Source organism: Anomaloglossus baeobatrachus, chromosome 5 (genome assembly GCF_048569485.1).
Source record: "Anomaloglossus baeobatrachus isolate aAnoBae1 chromosome 5, aAnoBae1.hap1, whole genome shotgun sequence".
Lineage (NCBI taxonomy): Eukaryota > Metazoa > Chordata > Amphibia > Anura > Aromobatidae > Anomaloglossus > Anomaloglossus baeobatrachus.
The window spans coordinates 228,877,184-228,899,230 of record NC_134357.1 but is presented as its reverse complement, the minus strand read 5'-3'; the positions used below and the strand labels follow the sequence as shown (position 1 = coordinate 228,899,230).

The 22,047-nt window shown below is 43.8% G+C and overlaps 1 protein-coding gene across 1 annotated transcript in view; it reads right to left on the bottom strand.

Annotated features, from left to right (window-relative positions):
• The window catches only part of OSBP (oxysterol binding protein), a 95,981-nt gene that overhangs the window by 10,940 nt on the left and 62,994 nt on the right, over positions 1–22,047 (bottom strand). The window contains exons 7-9 of the mRNA XM_075349145.1: positions 18,473–18,524; positions 18,050–18,181; positions 11,768–12,013 (exon numbers count right to left, since the gene is read on the bottom strand). Of these exons, the coding sequence (XP_075205260.1) occupies positions 11,768–12,013; positions 18,050–18,181; positions 18,473–18,524 (430 nt within the window). The remainder of the gene's footprint in view (positions 1–11,767; positions 12,014–18,049; positions 18,182–18,472; positions 18,525–22,047) is intronic.

The following is a 22,047-nucleotide window of genomic DNA, read 5'->3' as shown; positions in this document are numbered from 1 at the left end:
AGAATGCAGCCCAGGAGCTGCAGAGGGGTAATCTTTTAGGTTTAAAGCTCAATTTCTGATGACAGGTTCCCTTTAATTATCATAGCACAACTTGGTCAACATTTTCAACCTGAATGCATTGAACAAACTTAAAGAAAAAAGGTGGTGATATCCTCAAGGGGGATTTTGTAACAGTCTCATCCTAATTATATGTTAACAAGATTAAAAGAACCAATATTTTTAACACCTTTTTATACATGTAACAATTTTTTTTTTATTATATCACGAAACATGTCATGTCATCGCGATTTTGGCAGCATTTTTCTACCCAATTTTCAGTATATCTGCATTAGTTATTTTTAAATCGCTAGTGAAAAGGATGGCAGCTTTTTTCAGATAAATAGTGATAAATGCTGTGTTTATTGCAGCAATCAAAAAGTAGTGCAAGCAGTGATTTCCTCTGAGTGTTTCAAAAAACACTGTGTTTAACCCCATTGAAATCAATGGGGGGTGTTTTTCTGAACGATGATCACTCAGATTAGCGCTGTGTTTGTGTGTATTAGCCCTTAATAAGAAAAAGCATTAAACTATTAATATAAATGTACTCAATATTTAAACACACCAATATTGTAGCACACCAACTCCCTTGATGCCTGTGTAGAGAACGGTTTCTGCAAAAGTGAACATGTCCAAGCATGGCGTCCACATGAAAGCTCTGTCTTAGGCTAGGTTCACATTTCCGTCAATTTGTATCAGTCACAATCCGCGGCTCTGGTAAACAACGGAATCCGTTTGGCGGATTCCGTTGTTCCCATAGACTTGTATGAGCGGCGGATCGTGACTGATGATGCTGCGTTGCATCTTCTGCCCGACTGATCAGTCGCGGAACGACTGACCGCAGGGCGGCAGGAACGCAGCTTGTAACGTTTTTTGAGCAGCGAAATCCTACGAACGCATGCTCTCTCTGGCTCCTTGCACATGTAACCAGGGTACACATCGGGTTACTAAGCAATGCGCTTTGCTTCGTTACCTGATATTTACCCTGGCTACGTGTGCAAGGAGTCAGCGCTAAGTGGTGTACGCTGGTAACCAAGGTAAATATCGGGTAACCAAGCAAAGTGCTTTGCTTAGTTACCCGATGTTTACCCTGGCTACATGTGCAGGGAGCCCGACACTTCCCTGCTCGGCTCCGCCCCCTCCCGCACTACACACACACACACACACACACACACACACACACACCCAGCCATGCAGTCCCCGGCACTGACGTCCTCAGCGCCATCCCGCACACATTCTCGGCGGCCGAACGATCAGCTGATCACCCGGCGGCCAGCTGCTGTGAGCGATCAGCTGATCGCTCTCATTAGCCGGCCGCCGGGAGATCATCTCTTCGCTCTCAAAACCCGACCGGCTATTGTGAACGATCAGCTGATCGCTCTCTCTTTTACAACGGAGTCCGACAATGAAATCAAATTCTTGTCATCCGTTGTACAACGCATCAGTCACAAGCGTCAAACAACGCATGTGACTGATGCAAAACAACGGAAATGTGAACCTAGCATTACTTCTTGACTCTGCGCTGGGCAGACACTTCACATGATTTGATGATCTGAATTCAAGATTTTTGAACTGACACTGTAATAGTTATAATTTTAAATATGATCCCATCGCGATCCCAACTTGAAATTTGGTACAGATGTGGCTAGGAACATAGCATGCACATGTGCATTTTTTTGAAATTTTTAAATTAAACGTTTTTTTTTTTGGAAATTTGATTTAAAATTTTGCGTTTGCATGGGTAAAATATTAACAAAGATACTCTTGTGACATATCTGGTGAAAGCATGTAAAGTTCTGGAGTAGAATAATGTTTATTTTGTTTCTCTATCTTTTTTCTAGCCTGAGTTATGAGGAGAAATGTAAAGGCAGGCAACACCGAAATTCGCACTTTCGAAACTTTGAAAATCAATAAAAAAATAAGTAAATATCTAGAATTTTTTCTTCACATTTTGCATTCTCTGACACACTATTACCAAATAACAACATCAAAAAAGAATTATAAATATAGAGGTAAAAATCATTGGTTCACTTGACATGGAATGACCCACACCCCATACCATCCACAGAATAGTGGGAGGGTTGAGAGCTTGGGGCAGTGTAGGAAACAAGGGCATGAGAGTCTCCCCCTTGCATTGTTCAGTATCAAACACACCCCAGCAGGGACCACTAAGTTGAGACCCTATGAAATCCTGTTTAGAAGTACCCTCAGATACTTTAACTAAACTTGTTGTTTAACTAAACATTTGACTAAAATACGTTGAGTTGTCTCCTCTTTCTCCAGATCCAGGCAGACCCAGATCAGGAGATGGCTGTCTACGAATCCTGGAGCCAGATATGATGTGACCTTCCAAGGTTTCCTGATGACCAGCATTGCTGTAAAGGTGGAAGGGAGATGGAACTGTACATCACCAAGGTGGAAGGGAGACCCACATAGATCCACGCATCCCACTACAAAAGATGTCGGACCTGGGACCAGGAGATGGCCGTTTCCCCTCTTCTACCCGATACTTTGTGGACAAGAAAATGACTGTGCATCCCCCCCCTTGATGATGTCCCACCTGAGGACTGAGAATATGAGGCTCTGAGTGAAACCAACCCTGATAAATATGAGCTGATGAGAGGACTACCACCAATTCCTTTCCCCCCTCCCGAATAACGTGTGCCAGGGTGGAACATAGCCATGATGACAGTCAAGGGGATACGGACAGGATCTGACTTTCTATGCATAGTCTGTTGATTGAGGAGGTTCATCCAGCAGGGATGGGTTATCTCCTAGGCAAGTGAGGTAACCATCGGCATTAAGACAGATCGATAGCCAAAAATCTTTACTGTGTACCGCACCTCAATCTGCATTCAGCCATCACAAGACATTCTGGGACTTTTCATGTGATAAGTGAATCATGTAGACAAAGCTTAATATAAATGAGGAAACACGTATACATATATCTCAGAATAAGCTCTTTTACAGTTTACCCAATAGGAGACGTGTTACGTATTCTTGGCTCCTAGCCAACTGATTTCTTTAAATGTATCTTAATTTCCGCAATTAAACTAGTCATATGTTCAACCTAGATCTGTGTACACATCACTGGTCTCCGGATAAATGAGATTGCATTTGTCAGTAGCATGCTGACACTTGGATTGCATCACTGTAATTTATGTCCTCCCTTAACACAAGAGGGAAGTAGCTCCCTCTTTGATCAGATTGGTACAAAACAACTTCATCATGTCGATGGTCTCCATGGCGACCCTGGGCTTGAAAATGACAGCAGGGTCACCCAAGTACGGTGGCATGCAAGTTCCTGCATGTGTCAGATTGACAGCTCTAATACTCTGCAATGCCAAAGCATTGAAGGGTATTAGACCAGTGATTAGGATAGGGAAACTTTATGTACCATGGAAAGACTGTGTGTAGCATCATGACACTCCCATAATGCTACACAAAGAAGCAGTGTGTTTCAGGTGTGCACTAAAATACATCCACAGGTGTGTCTAATTAATTCAGATGTTGCCGATAAACCTATCAGAAGCTTCCATACACATTACATCAACATATGGGCTGTCCCATATTGTTTAAAGGCATAGTACTGTTAGGTGTATGTAAACTTTTGACTTTGCAAAAAGTAATAAAAATGCCTTAAAACATGCTCTCTCTTGCTCATTATTCTGGCATTTGGCAAATATAAATAATTTTGGTTCCTAATTGACCCAAAACCAGAAAGGTTTATTCCGATTTCATGTCAGATATTGAGAAAAACATGCATATGTGTCTTTATAGTGTATGTAAACTTCTGGTTTCAACTGTATATAAGTAAATAAATAAAAGTACAAGTATTTGGTATTGTTAAGTCCAGAACGATCTGATATAGAAAGCTATCACTCTAGTAACCTCTTCAGCGAACACCATAAATAATAAAAAAAAAAAAAAAAAAAAAAAAAAAGACAAACATGGCAAAAAAACATGTTTTTTCATCATACAAGCAAAAAAGTGGAATAGTAAGCCACTAAAAAGCTAAATGTAAATAATGGTATAGCTTAAAAAAAATAATCTTGTCCCGTAAAAAAGAAGCCCCAATTCAGCAAACAATAAAAAAGCTGCAGCTTTCAGAAAAAAAGCAATGCAAAAAGTTTTTATTGTGTAAAAGCATAAAAAGAAAAAAAAAAAACTATTGTGATACCACTGTATGTGAATGGACCTGGGTGATAAAGTTGTCTTATCAATTTTACCGCATGATGAATGGCATAAAAAAAATAAAATACACTGTGCAGAATTATTAGGCAAATGAGTATTTTGATCACATGATACTTTTTATACATGTTGTCCTACTCCAAGCTGTATAGGCTTGAGAGCCAACTACCAATTAAGTAAATCAGGAGATGTGCATCTCTGTAATGAGGAGGGGTGTGGTGTAATGACATCACCACCCTATATAAGGGGTGCATACTTCCTTTCCTTTGGAAAAATGGGTCAGAAGAGAGATTTGACGGGCTCTGAAAAGTCCAAAATTGTGAGATGTCTTGCAGAGGGATGCAGCAGTCTTGAAATTGCCAAACTTTAGAAGCGTGATAACCGAACAATCAAGCGCTTCATGGCAAATAGCCAACAGGGTCGCAAGAAGCGGGTTTGGCAAAAAAGGCACAAAATAACTGCCCATGAATTGAGGAAAATCAAGCGTGAAGTTGCCAAGATGCCATTTGCCACCAGTTTGGCCATATTTCAGAGCTGCAACGTTACTGGAGTATCAAAAAGCACAAATGTGTGCCATACTCAGGGACATGGCCAAGGTAAGGAAGGCTGAAAAACCACCACCTTTGAACAAGAAAAATAGGAAAAAAACGTCAAGACTGGGCCAAGAAATATCTTAAGACTGATTTTTCAAAGGTTTTATGGATTGATGAAATGAGAGTAACTCTTGATGGGCCAGATGGATGGGCCAGAGGCTGGATCAGTAAAGAGCAGAGAGCTCCACTCCGACTCAGACGCCAGCAGGGTGGAGGTGGGGTACTGGTATCGGCTGGTATCATCAAAGATGAACTTGTGGGACCTTTTCGGGTTGAGGATGTAGCGAAGCTCAACTCCCAGACCTACTGCCAGTTTCTGGAAGACAACTTCTTCAAGCAGTGGTACAGGAAGAAGTCGGTATCGTTTAAGAAAAACATCATGATTTTCATGCAGGACAATGCGCCATCACATGCATCCAACTACTCCACAGCGTGGCTGGCCAGTAAAGGTCCAAAAGATGGAAAAATAATGAAATAGCCCCCTTGTTCACCTGATTTCAATCCCATACAGAACCTGTGGTCCCTCATAAAATGTGAGCCCTACAGGGAGGGAAAACAGTACACCTCTCGGAACAGTCTCTGGGAGGCTGTGGTGGCTGCTGCACGCAATGTTGATCGTAAACAGATCAAGCAACTGACAGAATCTATGGATGGTCGGCTGTTGAGTGTCATCATAAAGAAAGGTGGCTATATTGGTCACTCATTTTTTGGGGTTTAGTTTTTGTATGTCAGAAATGTTTATTTCTAAATTTTGTGCAATTATATTGGTTTAAATGGTGAAAATAAACAAGTGAGATGGGAATATATTTGTTTTTTTATTAAGTTGCCTAATAATTCTGCACAGTAATAGTTACCTGCACAAACCGATATCCTCCTAAGATAGCCAAATCTGAAAAAAACCCACTCCAACTTCCAAAAATATTAAGCTTTGATATTTATGAGTCTTTTGGGTTGAATGAGAACATAGTTGTTGATCAATAATAATAAAAAAATCCTCTGAAATACAACTTGCCTAATAATTCTGCACACTGTGTATATATCCCAAATTGCTCTTTTTTGTTTATTCTGCCTCATAAAAGTCAGAATAGAAAGCAATCACAAAAATGTTATGCTCAAAATGGTGCAAAAATAAAAAAAATTGAATGGAGAAGAATGGTTTAGCTCTGAGCTGGCTGCATGGGTAAGACACCCTGAAAAGTGAACAATCCTGAGCTGTTCGGCAGTGTCTACAGAGAGCAAAAATGCACCGTTTTTTTTGTGCAGGAAATCTGTCCAAGCAAAATGGATGTGATTTCATAAGAACTCTGTCCACTGTGCGTTTTAAGACGCTACTGAACTGTGTAGTTTTGAGGAGTTAATTTCCCTATTGACTTCTATGGGGAGCCTCCACGGCTCCACTGCTTTTGGTGCTTGATGATATTGGCTAGTAGTACTAGTATTTTGTACTACTAGCTTTTTTTAGTGTGTGAAAGTAATAAAACCTAAAAAAAGCTACATAAATCTGGCATCACTATAAAGTAATCTTATCACTTATAATGCATGAAGAACGGCGTATAAAATAATTCCAGTTTTTAAACTACTGTCAATTTGTTCATTCTTTCTCATAAAAATTGCAGTAATACTCGGCTCACATTTATCCTGCGCTCTACGCTAAACGCTTATATCTGGATTTTCATATAAATCTCTGAAATACGCTATTCAGATGGAACCTCCGACAGAAGATTCCTTGTAATGAGGTAGACTGAGACACCTTGGGACTCAGGCAACCCTATGATAGACTGTCCCCGATCGGTCTGCCATCTGTTAACGGAAATATTATTGGGGGGTTTCAGGTTATTAGTAACATAAAGGCTTTGCAAAAGCGAAATGCCTCAGGTAGGATCTGCTACTAATTATAAGAAGTGGATTAAATTAGTGTCAGACCCTACCTGCCTATATATTTGTAGACGTTTAGTCCAGGAAAGGCATGAAATTAGGATAGGGTTCCATAAAAGAAAGGTGACCTTGCCACGGTTGATGAATTGCCCACTTTATGTGCTAAGTACATTCATTTTTCTAAGTATATTTCATATAGCATTAATGCATTTTAAATTTCATATACTCTAAGTTTGCGTATATCTTAGTGCTAACAAAGTTCTGCTGTATTCTTTTGTTGGTGTTCAATGTGACATGGCACCTGCAAAACATAACTGCAAAATCTCCACTATAATATGGCGCTCCTTTCCTTCTGAGCTTTGTACTGTGCCTCAAAAGTAGTTTTCGATCACATATGGAGTATTGGCACACACAGGAGAAATTCTGTAACAACTTGTACAGTTTGTCTTCTCCTATTAGCCATTAAGAAAATTAAAAGCTTCGAGCCAAAGCACCATTTTAGTGTAAAAAAAAAAATTGTAATTTTTTTTATTACGCCGTATAGTGTTATACAGTTTTTTGAATCGCCTGAGTTAAAAATGCTCACTATAAGGCTATGTTCACACTAGAAAAATGATTTTTCTTAAGAAATTTCTTAAGAGTGCACCTGTGTTAAAAAACGCACCAAAAACGCACCTGCGTTTTTGCCGCGTTTTCGGTGCGTTTTTGGTGCGTTTTTACCACTGGTTGCTCCCTGCGTTATTGTGCCAATTATCTATGGCAAAAAACGCAGTTAGCTGCAGAAAAGAAGTGACATGCTCATTCTTTTTCTTAAGAAAATCTACTGAAAGAATTTTCTTAAGAAAAAAACGCAGTGTGTGCAAAGCTAATTTTTTTTGCCATAGGTTTTGCTGGGGAATGTCTGCAGAAAGGTTACAAGAATTTCTCAAGAAATTTCTGCAGCAAAAACGGACCCAAAACGCAGGTAAAAAACGCAGTGTGTGAACATAGCCTAAGGGCTCTTTTCATTTGTGTACAGCTTCTGATGCGAGAGCATCGGAAGCAATATGCTAATGACCCTCTGCTGCGGGTGTCAGCCTAGGGTCATGCGACTATGATGCGATTTTGCGATCGCATCACAGGTGCGGAGAAGATGAAGGGAACACTTTCTTTCCATCTACTGCGCTGTCTGTCTCTGTGTGCACCTCTCTTCAGCAGCATAACATACGAGTGCAGTGCAATGTTTCACACGCTCCCATAGACTTGCATAGGGGTGCGTGAGCAGAAACTCGCTGCCAAACGCAGCATGCTCCAATTGCACCAAGAGCACAATACGTGTCAAAGAAAAATAAAGCAAGAGGATACTGCCTCAGTGACTAATACTGGTGCGAGTGCAATCCGATGTTTTATCAGATCGCACTCGTACATTGAAATTGCAAGTGGAAAAGAGCCCTAATACTAGATAAATTCCTCAAGAGGTATAGTTTCTCAATGGGGTCAAAAGCGAGTTTCAGCAGGTCAGAGGCTCTTCAAATGTGACAGTGTTGCAATCTATTACAGCCTAAATGGCACTCCAAAATTGAAGTAGTGCTCTTTCCCGTACAAGCACTGCTCTGCAACCAAACAGTAGCTTTCCACCACATATGGGGTACCGGTGTACTCGAGAAATTGTAGAACAAATTGTATGGTTAATTTTCTAGTGTTACCCTTGTGAAAATGAAAAGGTTTTGGCTATAGCAACACTTTTGTGGGAAAAATGTACTTCTTTATTTTAATGGCTCAACATTATAAAATTCTGTGACGCACCTGCGGGTTCAGTGTGCTCACCACACATGTAGATAAATTCTTTGAGGGGTCTGGTTCCCAAAATGGGGTCACTTGTGGGGGTTTTTCCACTTTTTAGGCACAAGGGCTCTGCAAATACAACAAGGCATCCACTGTCTATTCCAGCCAATTTATGTCCGTCTGAAGACATTCCTTCCCTTTTGATGTTTTTGTAATTCCGGTGAAGCATCTAAAGTGTTAATAAAAATCTTTAATGTAGGTTTGAGCATCTTGAGGGGTGCAGTTTTTAAAATGGTGTCACTTTGGGTACATTCGGTCGCATAGGCGCCTTTAAATCACTTCAAATGTGATGTGGGCCATAAAAAATGGTTTTGTAAATTGTGTTGGAAAGAAAAAAGAGAAATTGCTGATAAAAATGTAACCCTTCTAACCTCTTCTAACTAAATATTTTTCAAATATTATGCAGATGTAAAATAGACGTAGTAAATGTTATTAACTAACCATTTTAAGTGCTATAACTACCTGGTTTAGAGGGCATAAAAATTAAAAGTTTGAAAATTGCAAAATTTACAATTTCCTTTTTTGATATATTTATAAATGCAAATCATATTGACCAACATTTACCACTAATATGAAGTACAATGTGTCCCAAAAATATACCCCCATCCTGCTCATAATATGCCCCCATCCTGCTTATAATATACCCCCATCCTGGTACATGCTCTCATCCTGCTATATACTCCCATCCTGGTATATGGCCTGTATCCTATGGCATAGAAAAAAAAACGTTAATACTCACCTTTCCTCACTCCCTGCAGCATTGATCATCTTCCTGTCTGTGTCGGCAGCAGCGCCGCTGACCTGTGTGGAGCCGTTCCCCTGTAGCATCGCTGATGTGTGTGGAGACTAGCGGTGTGCACAGGGATGACGTCATCGCTGTGCTCACCGCTCTGTACACAGATCAGCGGACCGGCAGACAGGAGAACATCGCGATGCTGCAGGGAACAGTGACTGATGAGTATACCGAACTTATTCACTGCCCCCCGTGCTGATAATGATGCGCGGGGGGCACACAGCCGCACATAATCACTCCAGGCTGTAACTGCCAGGGGTGATCACGAGGGCCGGCTGTTTAGTATGTGTGCAACCCCCGCCCATCATCCCGCCCACCTGTCAGCGCCGGCTTCAGCGGTCACGGCAGGCGCTGCTACAGCCTGCTCGTGCCGCAGATGACCCGCTCCACCGCAGCACCCTGATTCCCCGCAGCCCTACATTCAGACTATAAGACGCACCCCCCCACTTTCCCCCAACATTTGGGGGGGGGAGGGGGTTGTATTATAGTCCGAAAAATACAGTACTTTACAAGTTTGGCATCTCTGTAAGTCTATGTTCACACAACGCATTTTTGCTGAGTTTTTTTTCGCATGTTTTTTAGCAAATAAACTGCTTTATCCAATACCAGCAAAACCTGAGATTCCACAAATCTCATGCACACACAGATTTTTTTTCCTGACCGAAATGGAAAACTGGTGTGTTTTTTAAAGAAGCAGCATCAGTTCTTTCAGTGCTGCTTTTTTTCACCATTGAAAGTAATGTGTTTTTGCTGCTTTTGTGGTAAATCAACTAACTTCAGTTAAACATGTACTGTAGACAAATGACAGCAAAAATTCAGCTTTTGTAATGCCAAGAGGTCAGGTTTTGCTGCAGAAAAAAAATGCAGCAAAAATAAATGCAATGTGTGAACATAGCCTATTACTGCTTAAAGAATAATGTTGCCACATCTTTCATAAAAATGTATGCCAAAAAAAACACGGAACCGAGAAACAAATGCTGGAATTTGGTTTCTATTATTTTAGCCCACCTGGATTTTTTTTTTAACGTTTTTTTCAGTAAAATTGAAAACTACTACCTGTCCTTCAATAAAGGAGAGCTTGTAGGGCTATGTTGAGGCAAAAAAACAACAGTTCTAGCTCAGTGAAAATGTGAGTAGTAAGAGTTTATATATTATACTAGAAGGTGGCCCGATTGTAACGTATCGGGTAGTCTAGAATGTGTATGTAGGTTAGCAGATTGAATAATAAGGTAATGTATGGGCTGGATGGGTTAGGTTTAATTTAGTATTCTTATAAATTGTTTATTGGTTTTAAAATGACAAACAACAGAAGGAACAGTTTTAATAGATGAGTCTAATGTTTAATGATGTCAATGGCTTGTAAGGAAAGAAGGCCATGAACAGTGTAAAGTTAAGTAAAAATATACTGATGCTGTGATGTGGCCCAATGCTGGTATGTGCCCCTATCGTGGTGCAGCCACCATCCTGACATGTGCCCCCATCCTGCGGGATAACGTGTGCCTGGGCGGGGGGGGGTATCCGAGCGGGGCCATGGTGCTGAGGACGTTAGTGCCGGTGACTGCATGGCTGGGGACAGGTGACTATTCAGGTGTGTGTGTGTGTTCGTTCAGTGTATACATGCGAAGGGTGGAACCGAGCGTGGTAATGTGTGCGGGGGAGGGGAGGAGCCGAGCGGGGCCATGGCGCTGAGGACGTCAGTGCTGGGGACAGATGACTGTGTGTGTGTGTGTGTGTGTTCAGTGTATACATGTGGAGGGCGGAGTGAGGGGGGGGGGGGTGGAGCCAAGTGGGGTAATATGTGCAGGGTGCGGAGGCGAGCAGTGGGTATGTGTCAGCTGTGTTGCCGATGTGGGCTCCCGGGGGTGCAGCACTCACCGGGGCTCTGTGTGGTTGCGGGGAAAAGTGTCGGGTGTCGTCCTGTCTGCCCGTAGTTCGGGCTGTTCAGTTAGCGGAGCCGTTTGTCGCAGGCTCTTTAACGCGCGCGGCGTGGCGACTGTTGTCACTGTAATGACGTCATATTGGAGACAGACAGACAGAGATATATATATATATATATATATATATATTAAATAAAAAAAAAGGCTCTGTCATGAGGAGCCTAAAAGTGTACTTAGAATAAAGAAAATGCCATTAGAAACTTCTAATCTTGGAGAACTCCTTTAGGTTTGCCAATACATGGATAGTTTAGTCGTTATGGATACAGTTGGTCAGAATGTCAGGAGCTTTCCTGGTTTTATGTTGTACGGATTAGGATTTTTGTTTCCTACACCACCTGCTTTATTTTTGGAGTTTTGTAAAACGGTTTTCAGCACAGGACGTGAATACAAGACATAGCCAAATTATCAGATTTTCCAGAACACTCAAAGATCTTCGACACGTTACCCAAAATGTAGAAGCCCACTTGGAGGGGAAAAAGTATAAAAATATACATAAATAATAGACACGCATGACAGACCTGCTCACATAGCGAGCGATAGCCACAATCCTCCATTCGATCCAGCTCAAATGTCTCTCCTAGGAGCGGATTAAAAGGTTTGCTGGCACGGAAGACTGTGGTGGAGTATGAAGATACAGTGAACGCAGCAACTAAACACAGCTGCTCAAGAGCACTCTCACACTGAGCTCCCCGGTCCAGCAGGGTGTAGTATTCCATGTCCTCGGTCAGACGTTGAAGCATTGAGAGTGGTTCGTTGAAATTCACCTGGTGGTGGAGAGGCAAGAAAGTGAAAATTATGCTGCATATATCAAATCAAAAAGACATAATTATGTTCACGTGAAGTATTTTACATTGATGGTCACAATGCTGTGTTTGACTACAATTCAAGGAATGCACTGTACAAAGAACTGGACAATCAAATAGGTTTCTGCGATTTTCACCAACTGTTCGCTGTAGAAAAATGGAGAAATGTCCTAGTTATGAAGGCGTTAAAAGGAACCAGTCATTAGATTATGAAAGCCCGATCCACAGCAGCATGAATCAGAGCATGGCTGCACGACTGCAGTTAGGCACGTATTGCCTACATAAAGAGATGTGAATGAACTGGAGTGGGGCGGAGAGAAGCCAGCGACCACATCAGGCTAGTCAAGTTTTTTACTATGGTCTGCCATTTTAAAGTATATTCACTCTGGAATAACTACAGTGTGGGAGAGTAAGGATACCTAACTAATTGCCCAGCCAGGCTGATTTCCTATAATTATGACACTCATACTGTCAGTAAACGTACCTTTACATGATACATACTTTTGTACTCTGGTGATAGCCCCTCCAGAGATATAATGAACAAATGAAAATACAACTCCAACATGTGGAACTGTTCTTCAGTGTCCCACATTGCTCAATTCTTTGTACAGTGGAACCTCGCTTAACGAGTAACCCACTTAACGAGAATTTCGCTTAACAAGCAAAGCTTTCTGTAAATTTGTATCTCTGTTTACAAGAAAGCTTTGCTGTACGAGCAAAATCCTCACCACACACCCTTCCGGTTCCGTACATCCACCACGCTCTGAACTGCAATTGCAGTCCACACAAACACACACATGCACGACGCGGGAGGAATCCTCGCGGCAAACTACAAGACCCAGGAGGCCAGCGATGGAACGGAAGGTGAGTTGAGCATAATGTGTACCTTCAGTTCCTTTGCCGGCCTCCTGGGTCCTGTAGTTTGCCGCTCCACGCTGTGTATCGGTAACCATCGGCGACGAGGCAGGAACTTCCGCTGTCAGACGCTACTCAAAGGCAGCTCGCTGACCAATCAGAGGCTCCAGCCTTTGATGTCAGCGCTCTGGGTGTAGAAGTTCCTCCATCGTCATCATGGTTACCCAATACACAGCCCGTGCTAGAGAACAGCAAGTCCCAGCAGGCCGGCCATGGAACGGAAGGTAAGGTGAGCATATAATATGTGCGTGCGTGCTTGTAAGTGTGTGGAATGGCACAACAGGGGACCAGGATGGGACATTTAACAAGTTGTGGAACAAATTGTCTGCATTGCAATGATTTCCTATGGGAAATCTTGCTTTGCTGAACGAGTAACTTGGTTAACAAGCACACTCCCAGAACGGATTGTTCTCGTTAACCAAGGTTCCACTGTAATTAGAAGAGTGTTTGTTTTTTTAACCCCTTCATCCCAGGGTGGGTTTCCATTTTTCCTTTTTTTTTTGCTCCCCTTCTTCCGAAAGCCGTAACTTTGATTTTTCCGTCAATCTTGTCATATAAAGGCTTATTTTTTGCGGGACAAGTTGTCTTTTAAATGAAACCATAGGTTTTACCATAAGGGGTTAGAAAAACATTGACGTTTGTCCAAACAAATTGGCGCAATTCTTGTGCCATTTTCCGAAAATCATAGCGTTTTCATTTTTTGGGATATGAGGCTCAGTAATGGCTTATATTTTGCGTCTCAAGTTGATGTTTTTAACGGTATCATTTTTGTGCAGATGTCACATTTTGACTGCCTGTTATTTCATTTTGCACAAAATTTGTAGCGATCAAAAAACGTAATTTTGGCATTTGGAATTTTTTTGCCACTACACAGTTTACTCATCAGATTAATTGATTTTATATTTTGATAGATCGAGCATTTCTGAAAGGCGATCCTAAATGTGTATATTTTTTAATTTTTTAACCCTTTAATTTTCAATGGGGCGAATGGGGGGGGGGGGTGATTTGAACTTTTGTCCTGTCTGCCCGTATTTGTCCTGTCTGCCCGTAGTTCGGGCTGTTCAGTTAGCGGAGCCGTTGGTCGCAGGCTCTTTAGCGCGCGCGGCGTGGCGACTGTTGTCACTGTAATGACGTCATATTGGAGACAGACAGACAGAGATTATATATATATATATATATATATATATATATATATATATATATATATATATATATATATATATATATATATATATATATATATATATATATATATATATATATATATATATATATTATAAATTTAAAAAAAAAAAAAAAAAAAAAAAAAGACTGTCATGAAGAGCCTAAAAATGTATTTAGAATAAAGAAAATACCATTAGAAACTTCTAATGCTTCTTGCTCCAACATGTCAGAATGAGAACATGCGAGGGCCTTGCTCCAACATGTCAGAATGAGAACATGCGAGGGCCTTGCTCCAACATGTCAGAATGAGAACATGCGAGGGCCTTGCTCCAACATGTCAGAATGAGAATATGCGAGGGCCTTGCTCCAACATGTCAGAATGAGAGCCTGTAAGGGCCTTGCTCCAACATGTCAGAATGAGAACATGCGAGGGCCTTGCTCCAACATGTCAGAATGAGAACATGCGAGGGCCTTGCTCCAACATGTCAGAATGAGAACATGCGAGGGCCTTGCTCCAACATGTCAGAATGAGAACATGCGAGGGCCTTGCTCCAACATGTCAGAATGAGAACATGCGAGGGCCTTGCTCCAACATGTCAGAATGAGAACATGCGAGGGCCTTGCTCCAACATGTCAGAATGAGAACATGCGAGGGCCTTGCTCCAACATGTCAGAATGAGAGCCTGTAAGGGCCTTGCTCCAATATGTCAGAATGAGAACATGTAAGGGCCTTGCTCCAACATGTCAGAATGAGAGCCTGTAAGGGCCTTGCTCCAATATGTCAGAATGAGAGCCTGTAAGGGCCTTGCTCCAACATGTCAGAATGAGAACATGCGAGGGCCTTGCTCCAACATGTCAGAATGAGAGCCTGTAAGGGCCTTGCTCCAACATGTCAGAATAAGAAGATGCGAGAGCCTTGCTCCAACATGTCAGAATAAGAACATGCGAGGGCCTTGCTCCAACATGTCAGAATGAGAACATGCGAGGGCCTTGCTCCAACATGTCAGAATGAGAGCCTGTAAGGGCCTTGCTCCAACATGTCAGAATGAGAGCCTGCGAGGGCCTTGCTCCAACATGTCAGAATGAGAACATGCGAGGGCCTTGCTCCAACATGTCAGAATGAGAACATGCGAGGGCCTTGCTCCAACATGTCAGAATGAGAACATGGGAGGGCCTTGCTCCAACATGTCAGAATGAGAACATGCGAGGGCCTTGCTCCAACATGTCAGAATGAGAACATGCGAGGGCCTTGCTCCAACATGTCAGAATGAGAACATGCGAGGGCCTTGCTCCAACATGTCAGAATGAGAACATGCGAGGGCCTTGCTCCAACATGTCAGAATAAGAACATGCGAGGGCCTTGCTCCAACATGTCAGAATGAGAACATGCGAGGGCCTTGCTCCAACATGTCAGAAAAAAGAACATGCGAGGGCCTTGCTCCAACATGTCAGAAAAAAGAACATGCGAGGGCCTTGCTCCAACATGTCAGAATAAGAACATGCGAGGGCCTTGCTCCAACATGTCAGAATGAGAACATGCGAGGGCCTTGCTCCAACATGTCAGAATGAGAACATGGGAGGGCCTTGCTCCAACATGTCAGAATGAGAACAAGGGAGGGCCTTGCTCCAACATGTCAGAATGAGAACATGCGAGGGCCTTGCTCCAACATGTCAGAATGAGAACATGGGAGGGCCTTGCTCCAACATGTCAGAATGAGAACATGCGAGGGCCTTGCTCCAACATGTCAGAATGAGAACATGCGAGGGCCTTGCTCCAACATGTCAGAATGAGAACATGGGAGGGCCTTGCTCCAACATGTCAGAATGAGAACATGCGAGGGCCTTGCTCCAACATGTCAGAATGAGAACATGGGAGGGCCTTGCTCCAACATGTCAGAATGAGAACATGCGAGGGCCTTGCTCCAACATGTCAGAATGAGAACATGGGAGGGCCTTGCTCCAACATGTCAGAATGAGAACATGCGAGGGCCTTGCTCCAACATGTCAGAATGAGAACATGGGAGGGCCTTGCTCCAACATGTCAGAATGAGAACATGCGAGGGCCTTGCTCCAACATGTCAGAATGAGAACATGGGAGGGCCTTGCTCCAACATGTCAGAATGAGAACATGCGAGGGCCTTGCTCCAACATGTCAGAATGAGAACATGGGAGGGCCTTGCTCCAACATGTCAGAATGAGAACATGCGAGGGCCTTGCTCCAACATGTCAGAATGAGAACATGGGAGGGCCTTGCTCCAACATGTCAGAATGAGAACATGCGAGGGCCTTGCTCCAACATGTCAGAATGAGAACATGCGAGGGCCTTGCTCCAACATGTCAGAATGAGAACATGGGAGGGCCTTGCTCCAACATGTCAGAATGAGAACATGCGAGGGCCTTGCTCCAACATGTCAGAATGAGAACATGCGAGGGCCTTGCTCCAACATGTCAGAATGAGAACATGGGAGGGCCTTGCTCCAACATGTCAGAATGAGAACATGCGAGGGCCTTGCTCCAACATGTCAGAATGAGAACATGGGAGGGCCTTGCTCCAACATGTCAGAATGAGAACATGCGAGGGCCTTGCTCCAACATGTCAGAATGAGAACATGGGAGGGCCTTGCTCCAACATGTCAGAATGAGAACATGCGAGGGCCTTGCTCCAACATGTCAGAATGAGAACATGCGAGGGCCTTGCTCCAACATGTCAGAATGAGAACATGCGAGGGCCTTGCTCCAACATGTCAGAATGAGAACATGCGAGGGCCTTGCTCCAACATGTCAGAATGAGAACATGGGAGGGCCTTGCTCCAACATGTCAGAATGAGAACATGCGAGGGCCTTGCTCCAACATGTCAGAATGAGAACATGCGAGGGCCTTGCTCCAACATGCCATTTTGTGATAAATTCGTGAGAAAGAAAAATAGACATGGTGCATTATTTCACCAGTGCATCCCAATGGGCAGCAAATCGAATTTTGCTCATCTCCCGCAAGCAGCTTGAACTTTACTACAAGCAGGGTATTATTATTTATCTGCCATGTAAGACTTCTGAGTATTATGGAGCTCAAGTAATAGAGGTCATTGATACTACTGCTTCAAAAGGGTTAATCACATGAGGACAGCAGTTTCTTGTAAAGGGGTCAGATATAAAGGATGCAGCCTGTTAACAGTTAATCTGAGTCTCCACAGACTAGATATACTTTAGTTGCAGTTTCTAGCCTTTTCTCTACAATGCACAGGACCTCGTCTTGCATTTCTGCTGGTTTACTTTATTTTGAATATTACATCCAGGCAAATCCCCTGCGTTATCTTGCTGAAGACTCCCAGACACCCCTCACAGTGATTTCTCCCAGTTCAAAAAGCAAGAAGTCTCACACAACTGTAAAATAGTGAGACAGTTAGGGTATGTGCGCACGTGTGCGTATTACATGCAGTTACGCTGCGTCCTGCATCCCCTGCACAATCTATGAAGATGTCACCACTTCCGTGCGCTTTGCATGCTGTCTATAGGGAGAGGCAGCATGCAGAGCGCACGAATTCTGCAGGCACCATGCGCTTCAGAACGGAGCTTTTCAGCTGCGCTCTGAAGCGCACCTTTTAGGTGCGGTGCAGAGCGCACACGTGCGCACATAGCCTTAGACTTAAGCAGGCTTCCATCTCCTTTCTTACTAGAGACAGAGCTATGATCACTATACTAGACAGCAATTTTTTAAGAAAAGTTTTAAATGTGAATTTCTATTTTACTTTATTAAGTTTTCCAGGATTTAACAAGTCCACTTTAAAATGTGATTTCTGAATAGGCTAACATATTTAAAAAGGAAAACAGTCAAGTTTTTCACACGGTGAACAATATTCTCACAGCCGAAGCTCAGCAGGGAGGGAGAAGGGCCAATATTACTATTGAGTGCATACTTACAGGCATTGGGATCTTGCTCAGCTCTTTCCCAATACAATTCTTCATCACACTCCATAAGTTGAGGCTGTAGTTTGGTTTATACGGAATTCTTGTGCGTCTCTCTTTCCTTGTGTCCTCCGATTGTGGACGAACCTATATAGTGTACCACAGAAAAAAAAAAAAAAAAGTCGCATTAGAGTCATGTGGCACTTATTTGTCTGAAAATGTAGACATTCAAAATTCAGCAAAGCAGCAATCTGCGGCTATGTGGAGGTGATTGCCCCGTGTTGTGAGAGGAAGGCGTGACCGATACTTGCAGCTATATATCCAGGAACACAATTTTCCATTCCAGCAGTCAGAGGCTAAATGTCATGTTTGTTTTAACTTTAGAAATATTCCTTTTTAATATGTGTATATGTTCTTTTATGAAGCTATGCACCTCACCTGCTCCTCCATAATATCACAGCTTGCGGCACTGATGTTGCTACCAGATCGTCTGTAAAGAAAAGATGAAAGCACGTCTGTATGGATAAAGGTAAGCATATGCAAAAAGCTTTCTTTGAATTTATGGTACTAAATTAGTTTTTACAGAATTGTTTGACTTCCAAGGCCTACAAGTAGCATTCAACCCCCTGCAGATTTAGCAGGTTTGATAAGATGCAAATAAGTTAGAGCCTGCAAACTTCAAACAAGAGCAGGATTTATTAACAGATGCATAAATCTTACAAACCAACAAGTTATGTTGCTCAGTTAATTTTTAATAAATTTTCAACATAAAAGTGTGGGTCAATTATTATTCAACCCCTAGGTTTAATATTTTGTGGAATAACCCTTGTTTGCAATTACAACTAATAATCGTCTTTTATAAGACCTGATCAGGCCGGCACAGGTCTCTGGAGTTATCTTGGCCCACTCCTCCATGCAGATCTTCTCCAAGTTATCTAGGTTCTTTGGGTGTCTCATGTGGACTTTAATCTTGAGCTCCTTCCACAAGTTTTCAATTGGGTTAAGGTCAGGAGACTGACTAGGCCACTGCAACACCTTGATTTTTTCCTTCTTGACCAGGCCTTGGTTTTCTTGGCTCTGTGCTTTGGGTCGTTGTCTTGTTGGAAGATGAAATGACGACCCATCTTAAGATCCTTGATGGAGGAGCGGAGGTTCTTGGCCAAAATCTCCAGGTAGGCCGTGCTATCCATCTTCCCATGCATGCGGACCAGATGGCCAGGCCCCTTGGCTGAGAAACAGCCCCACAGCATGATGCTGCCACCACCATGCTTGACTGTAGGGATGGTATTCTTGGGGTCGTATGCAGTGCCATCCAGTCTCCAAACGTCATGTGTGGTTGGCACCAAAGATCTCGATCTTGGTCTCATCAGACCAGAAGAGAACCTTGAACCAGTCTGTCTCAGAGTCCTCCAAGTGATCATGAGCAAACTGTAGACGAGCCTTGACATGACGCTTTGAAAGTAAAAGGTACCTTACGGGCTCGTCTGGAACGGAGACCATTGCGGTGGAGTACGTTACTTATGGTATTGACTGAAACCAATGTCCCCACTGCCATGAGATCTTCCCGGAGCTCCTTCCTTGTTGTCCTTGGGTTAGCCTTGACTCTTCGGACAAGCCTGGCCTCGGCACGGGAGGACACTTTCAAAGGCTGTCCAGGCCGTGGAAGGCTAACAGTAGTTCCATAAGCCTTCCACTTCCGGATGATGCTCCCAACAGTGTAGACAGGTAGGCCCAACTCCTTGGAAAGGGTTTTGTACCCCTTGCCAGCCTTGTGACCCTCCACGATCTTGTCTCTGATGGCCTTGGAATGCTCCTTTGTCTTTCCCATGTTGACCATGTATGAGTGCTGTTCACAAGTTTGGGGAGGGTCTTAATTAGTCAGAAAAGGCTGGAAAAAGAGATAATTAATCCAAACATGTGAAGCTCATTGTTCTTTGTGCCTGAAATACTTCTTAATACTTTAGGGCAGGGGTCAGGAACCTTTTTGGCTAAGAGAGCCGTAAACGCCACATATTTTGAAATATAATTCCGCGAGAGCCGTACAATATGTTTAAAGGGCCATTGACAGATCAATCGCTCCAATGTTCACTTAGTACAGCAAGGAATGCTCCTCCCTGCTGTATAAAGCCACAACTGGACTGAAACAATGGTAATTAGCAGTAAAAAAATTAAATAAATAACTTACATTGTGAACTTGCGATGCATGACATCAGTCCAGCAGTCTGGCTTCTTCTTTTTCCTGCGCATGACTGGAAGCTGGCATTCTTCCCACCTGATGTTGAGAGAATGCCAGCTTTGAGGCATTCGCAGAAGAAAGAAGCTGGAATATTGGACATGTCACACAACGCATTGTCAGTTATGTCAATTATCTATTTTATTATTTTACAGCGAATTATTGTTTAGGTCCAGCGGTGGCTTAGTGCAGCAGAGAGGAACACTCCTTTGTGTACTAAGTGACCGCTGGAGCAATTGTATCTGTCAGTGGCCCAGACACCCTGCTTCCCATACAGCCTGCACCCCCCATATCACACACACACACTGCTCCACATACAGCCTGCACCCCCCATATCCCACACACACACACTGCTTCCCATACAGTCTGCACCCCCCAGATCTCACACACTACACCCCCATATGTCACATACCCTGCTTCCCATACAGCCTGCACCCCCCCATATCACACACACACACACTGCTCCCCATACAGCCTGCACCCCCCATATCCCACACACACACTGCTTCCCATACAGCCTGCACCCCCCATATCCCACACACACACACTGCTCCCCATACAGCCTGCACCCCCCATATCCCACACACACACACACACACACTGCTTCCCATACAGCCTGCACCCCCCAGATCTCACACACTACACCCCCATATGTCACATACCCTGCTTCCCATACAGCCTGCACCCCCCCATATCACACACACACACACACTGCTCCCCATACAGCCTGCACCCCCCATATCCCACACACACACACACACTGCTTCCCATACAGCCTGCACCCCCCCATATCCCACACACACACACACTGCTTCCCATACAGCCTGCACCCCCCATATCCCACACACACACACACTGCTTCCCATACAGCCTGCACCCCCCAGATCTCACACACTACACCCCCATATGTCACATACCCTGCTTCCCATACAGCCTGCACCCCCCATATCCCACACACACACACACACTGCTTCCCATACAGCCTGCACCCCCCCATATCACACACACACACACGGCTCCCCATACAGCCTGCACCCCCCATATCCCACACACACACACACACACACACACACTGCTTCCCATACAGCCTGCACCCCCCATATCCCACACACACACACACACACACTGCTTCCCATACAGCCTGCACCCCCCATATCCCACACACACACACTGCTTCCCATACAGCCTGCACCCCCCAGATCTCACACACTACACCCCCATATGTCACATACCGTGCTTCCCATACAGCCTGCACCCCCCATATCACACACAATACACCCCCATATCTCACACACCCTGCTCACATATCTCACCCTGCCTGTACCCCAACTTACCCCTCTCAAACACTCTGCACCCCTTCACATCCTTCTGTCAGTCTGCAGCCCTCATATGCCACTCACCCTGCAGCCCCCCTCACCCTCATGTCCCCTCTTTTCTTATTACCAGTCATGTGTCCAAATCTCCTTCAGGATTCAGTATCTTGCTTTCTGCCGGCCTCCTGTGTCTCCTCCCACACAGTCACATGGGCGTGACGTCATCGCAGGTCCTGCAGGATGGAGTATTCCGTCTTCTGTGCAGGTCAGGAGCACTCTTGCAGCTCAGACACGGCTGGTGCCTCTCCAGGTCAGGGGCCCCTCTTCTGACACTGGGCTCCCCTGACTCACAGTTCGGCCACTACACAGCAGCACTACACATAGACGCAGAGCGGCTGCCGGGCCCCTATGTGTACTAGTGCCGCTGTGTAGTGGCCGGCCTGTGAGTCAGGGGAGCCCAGTGTCAG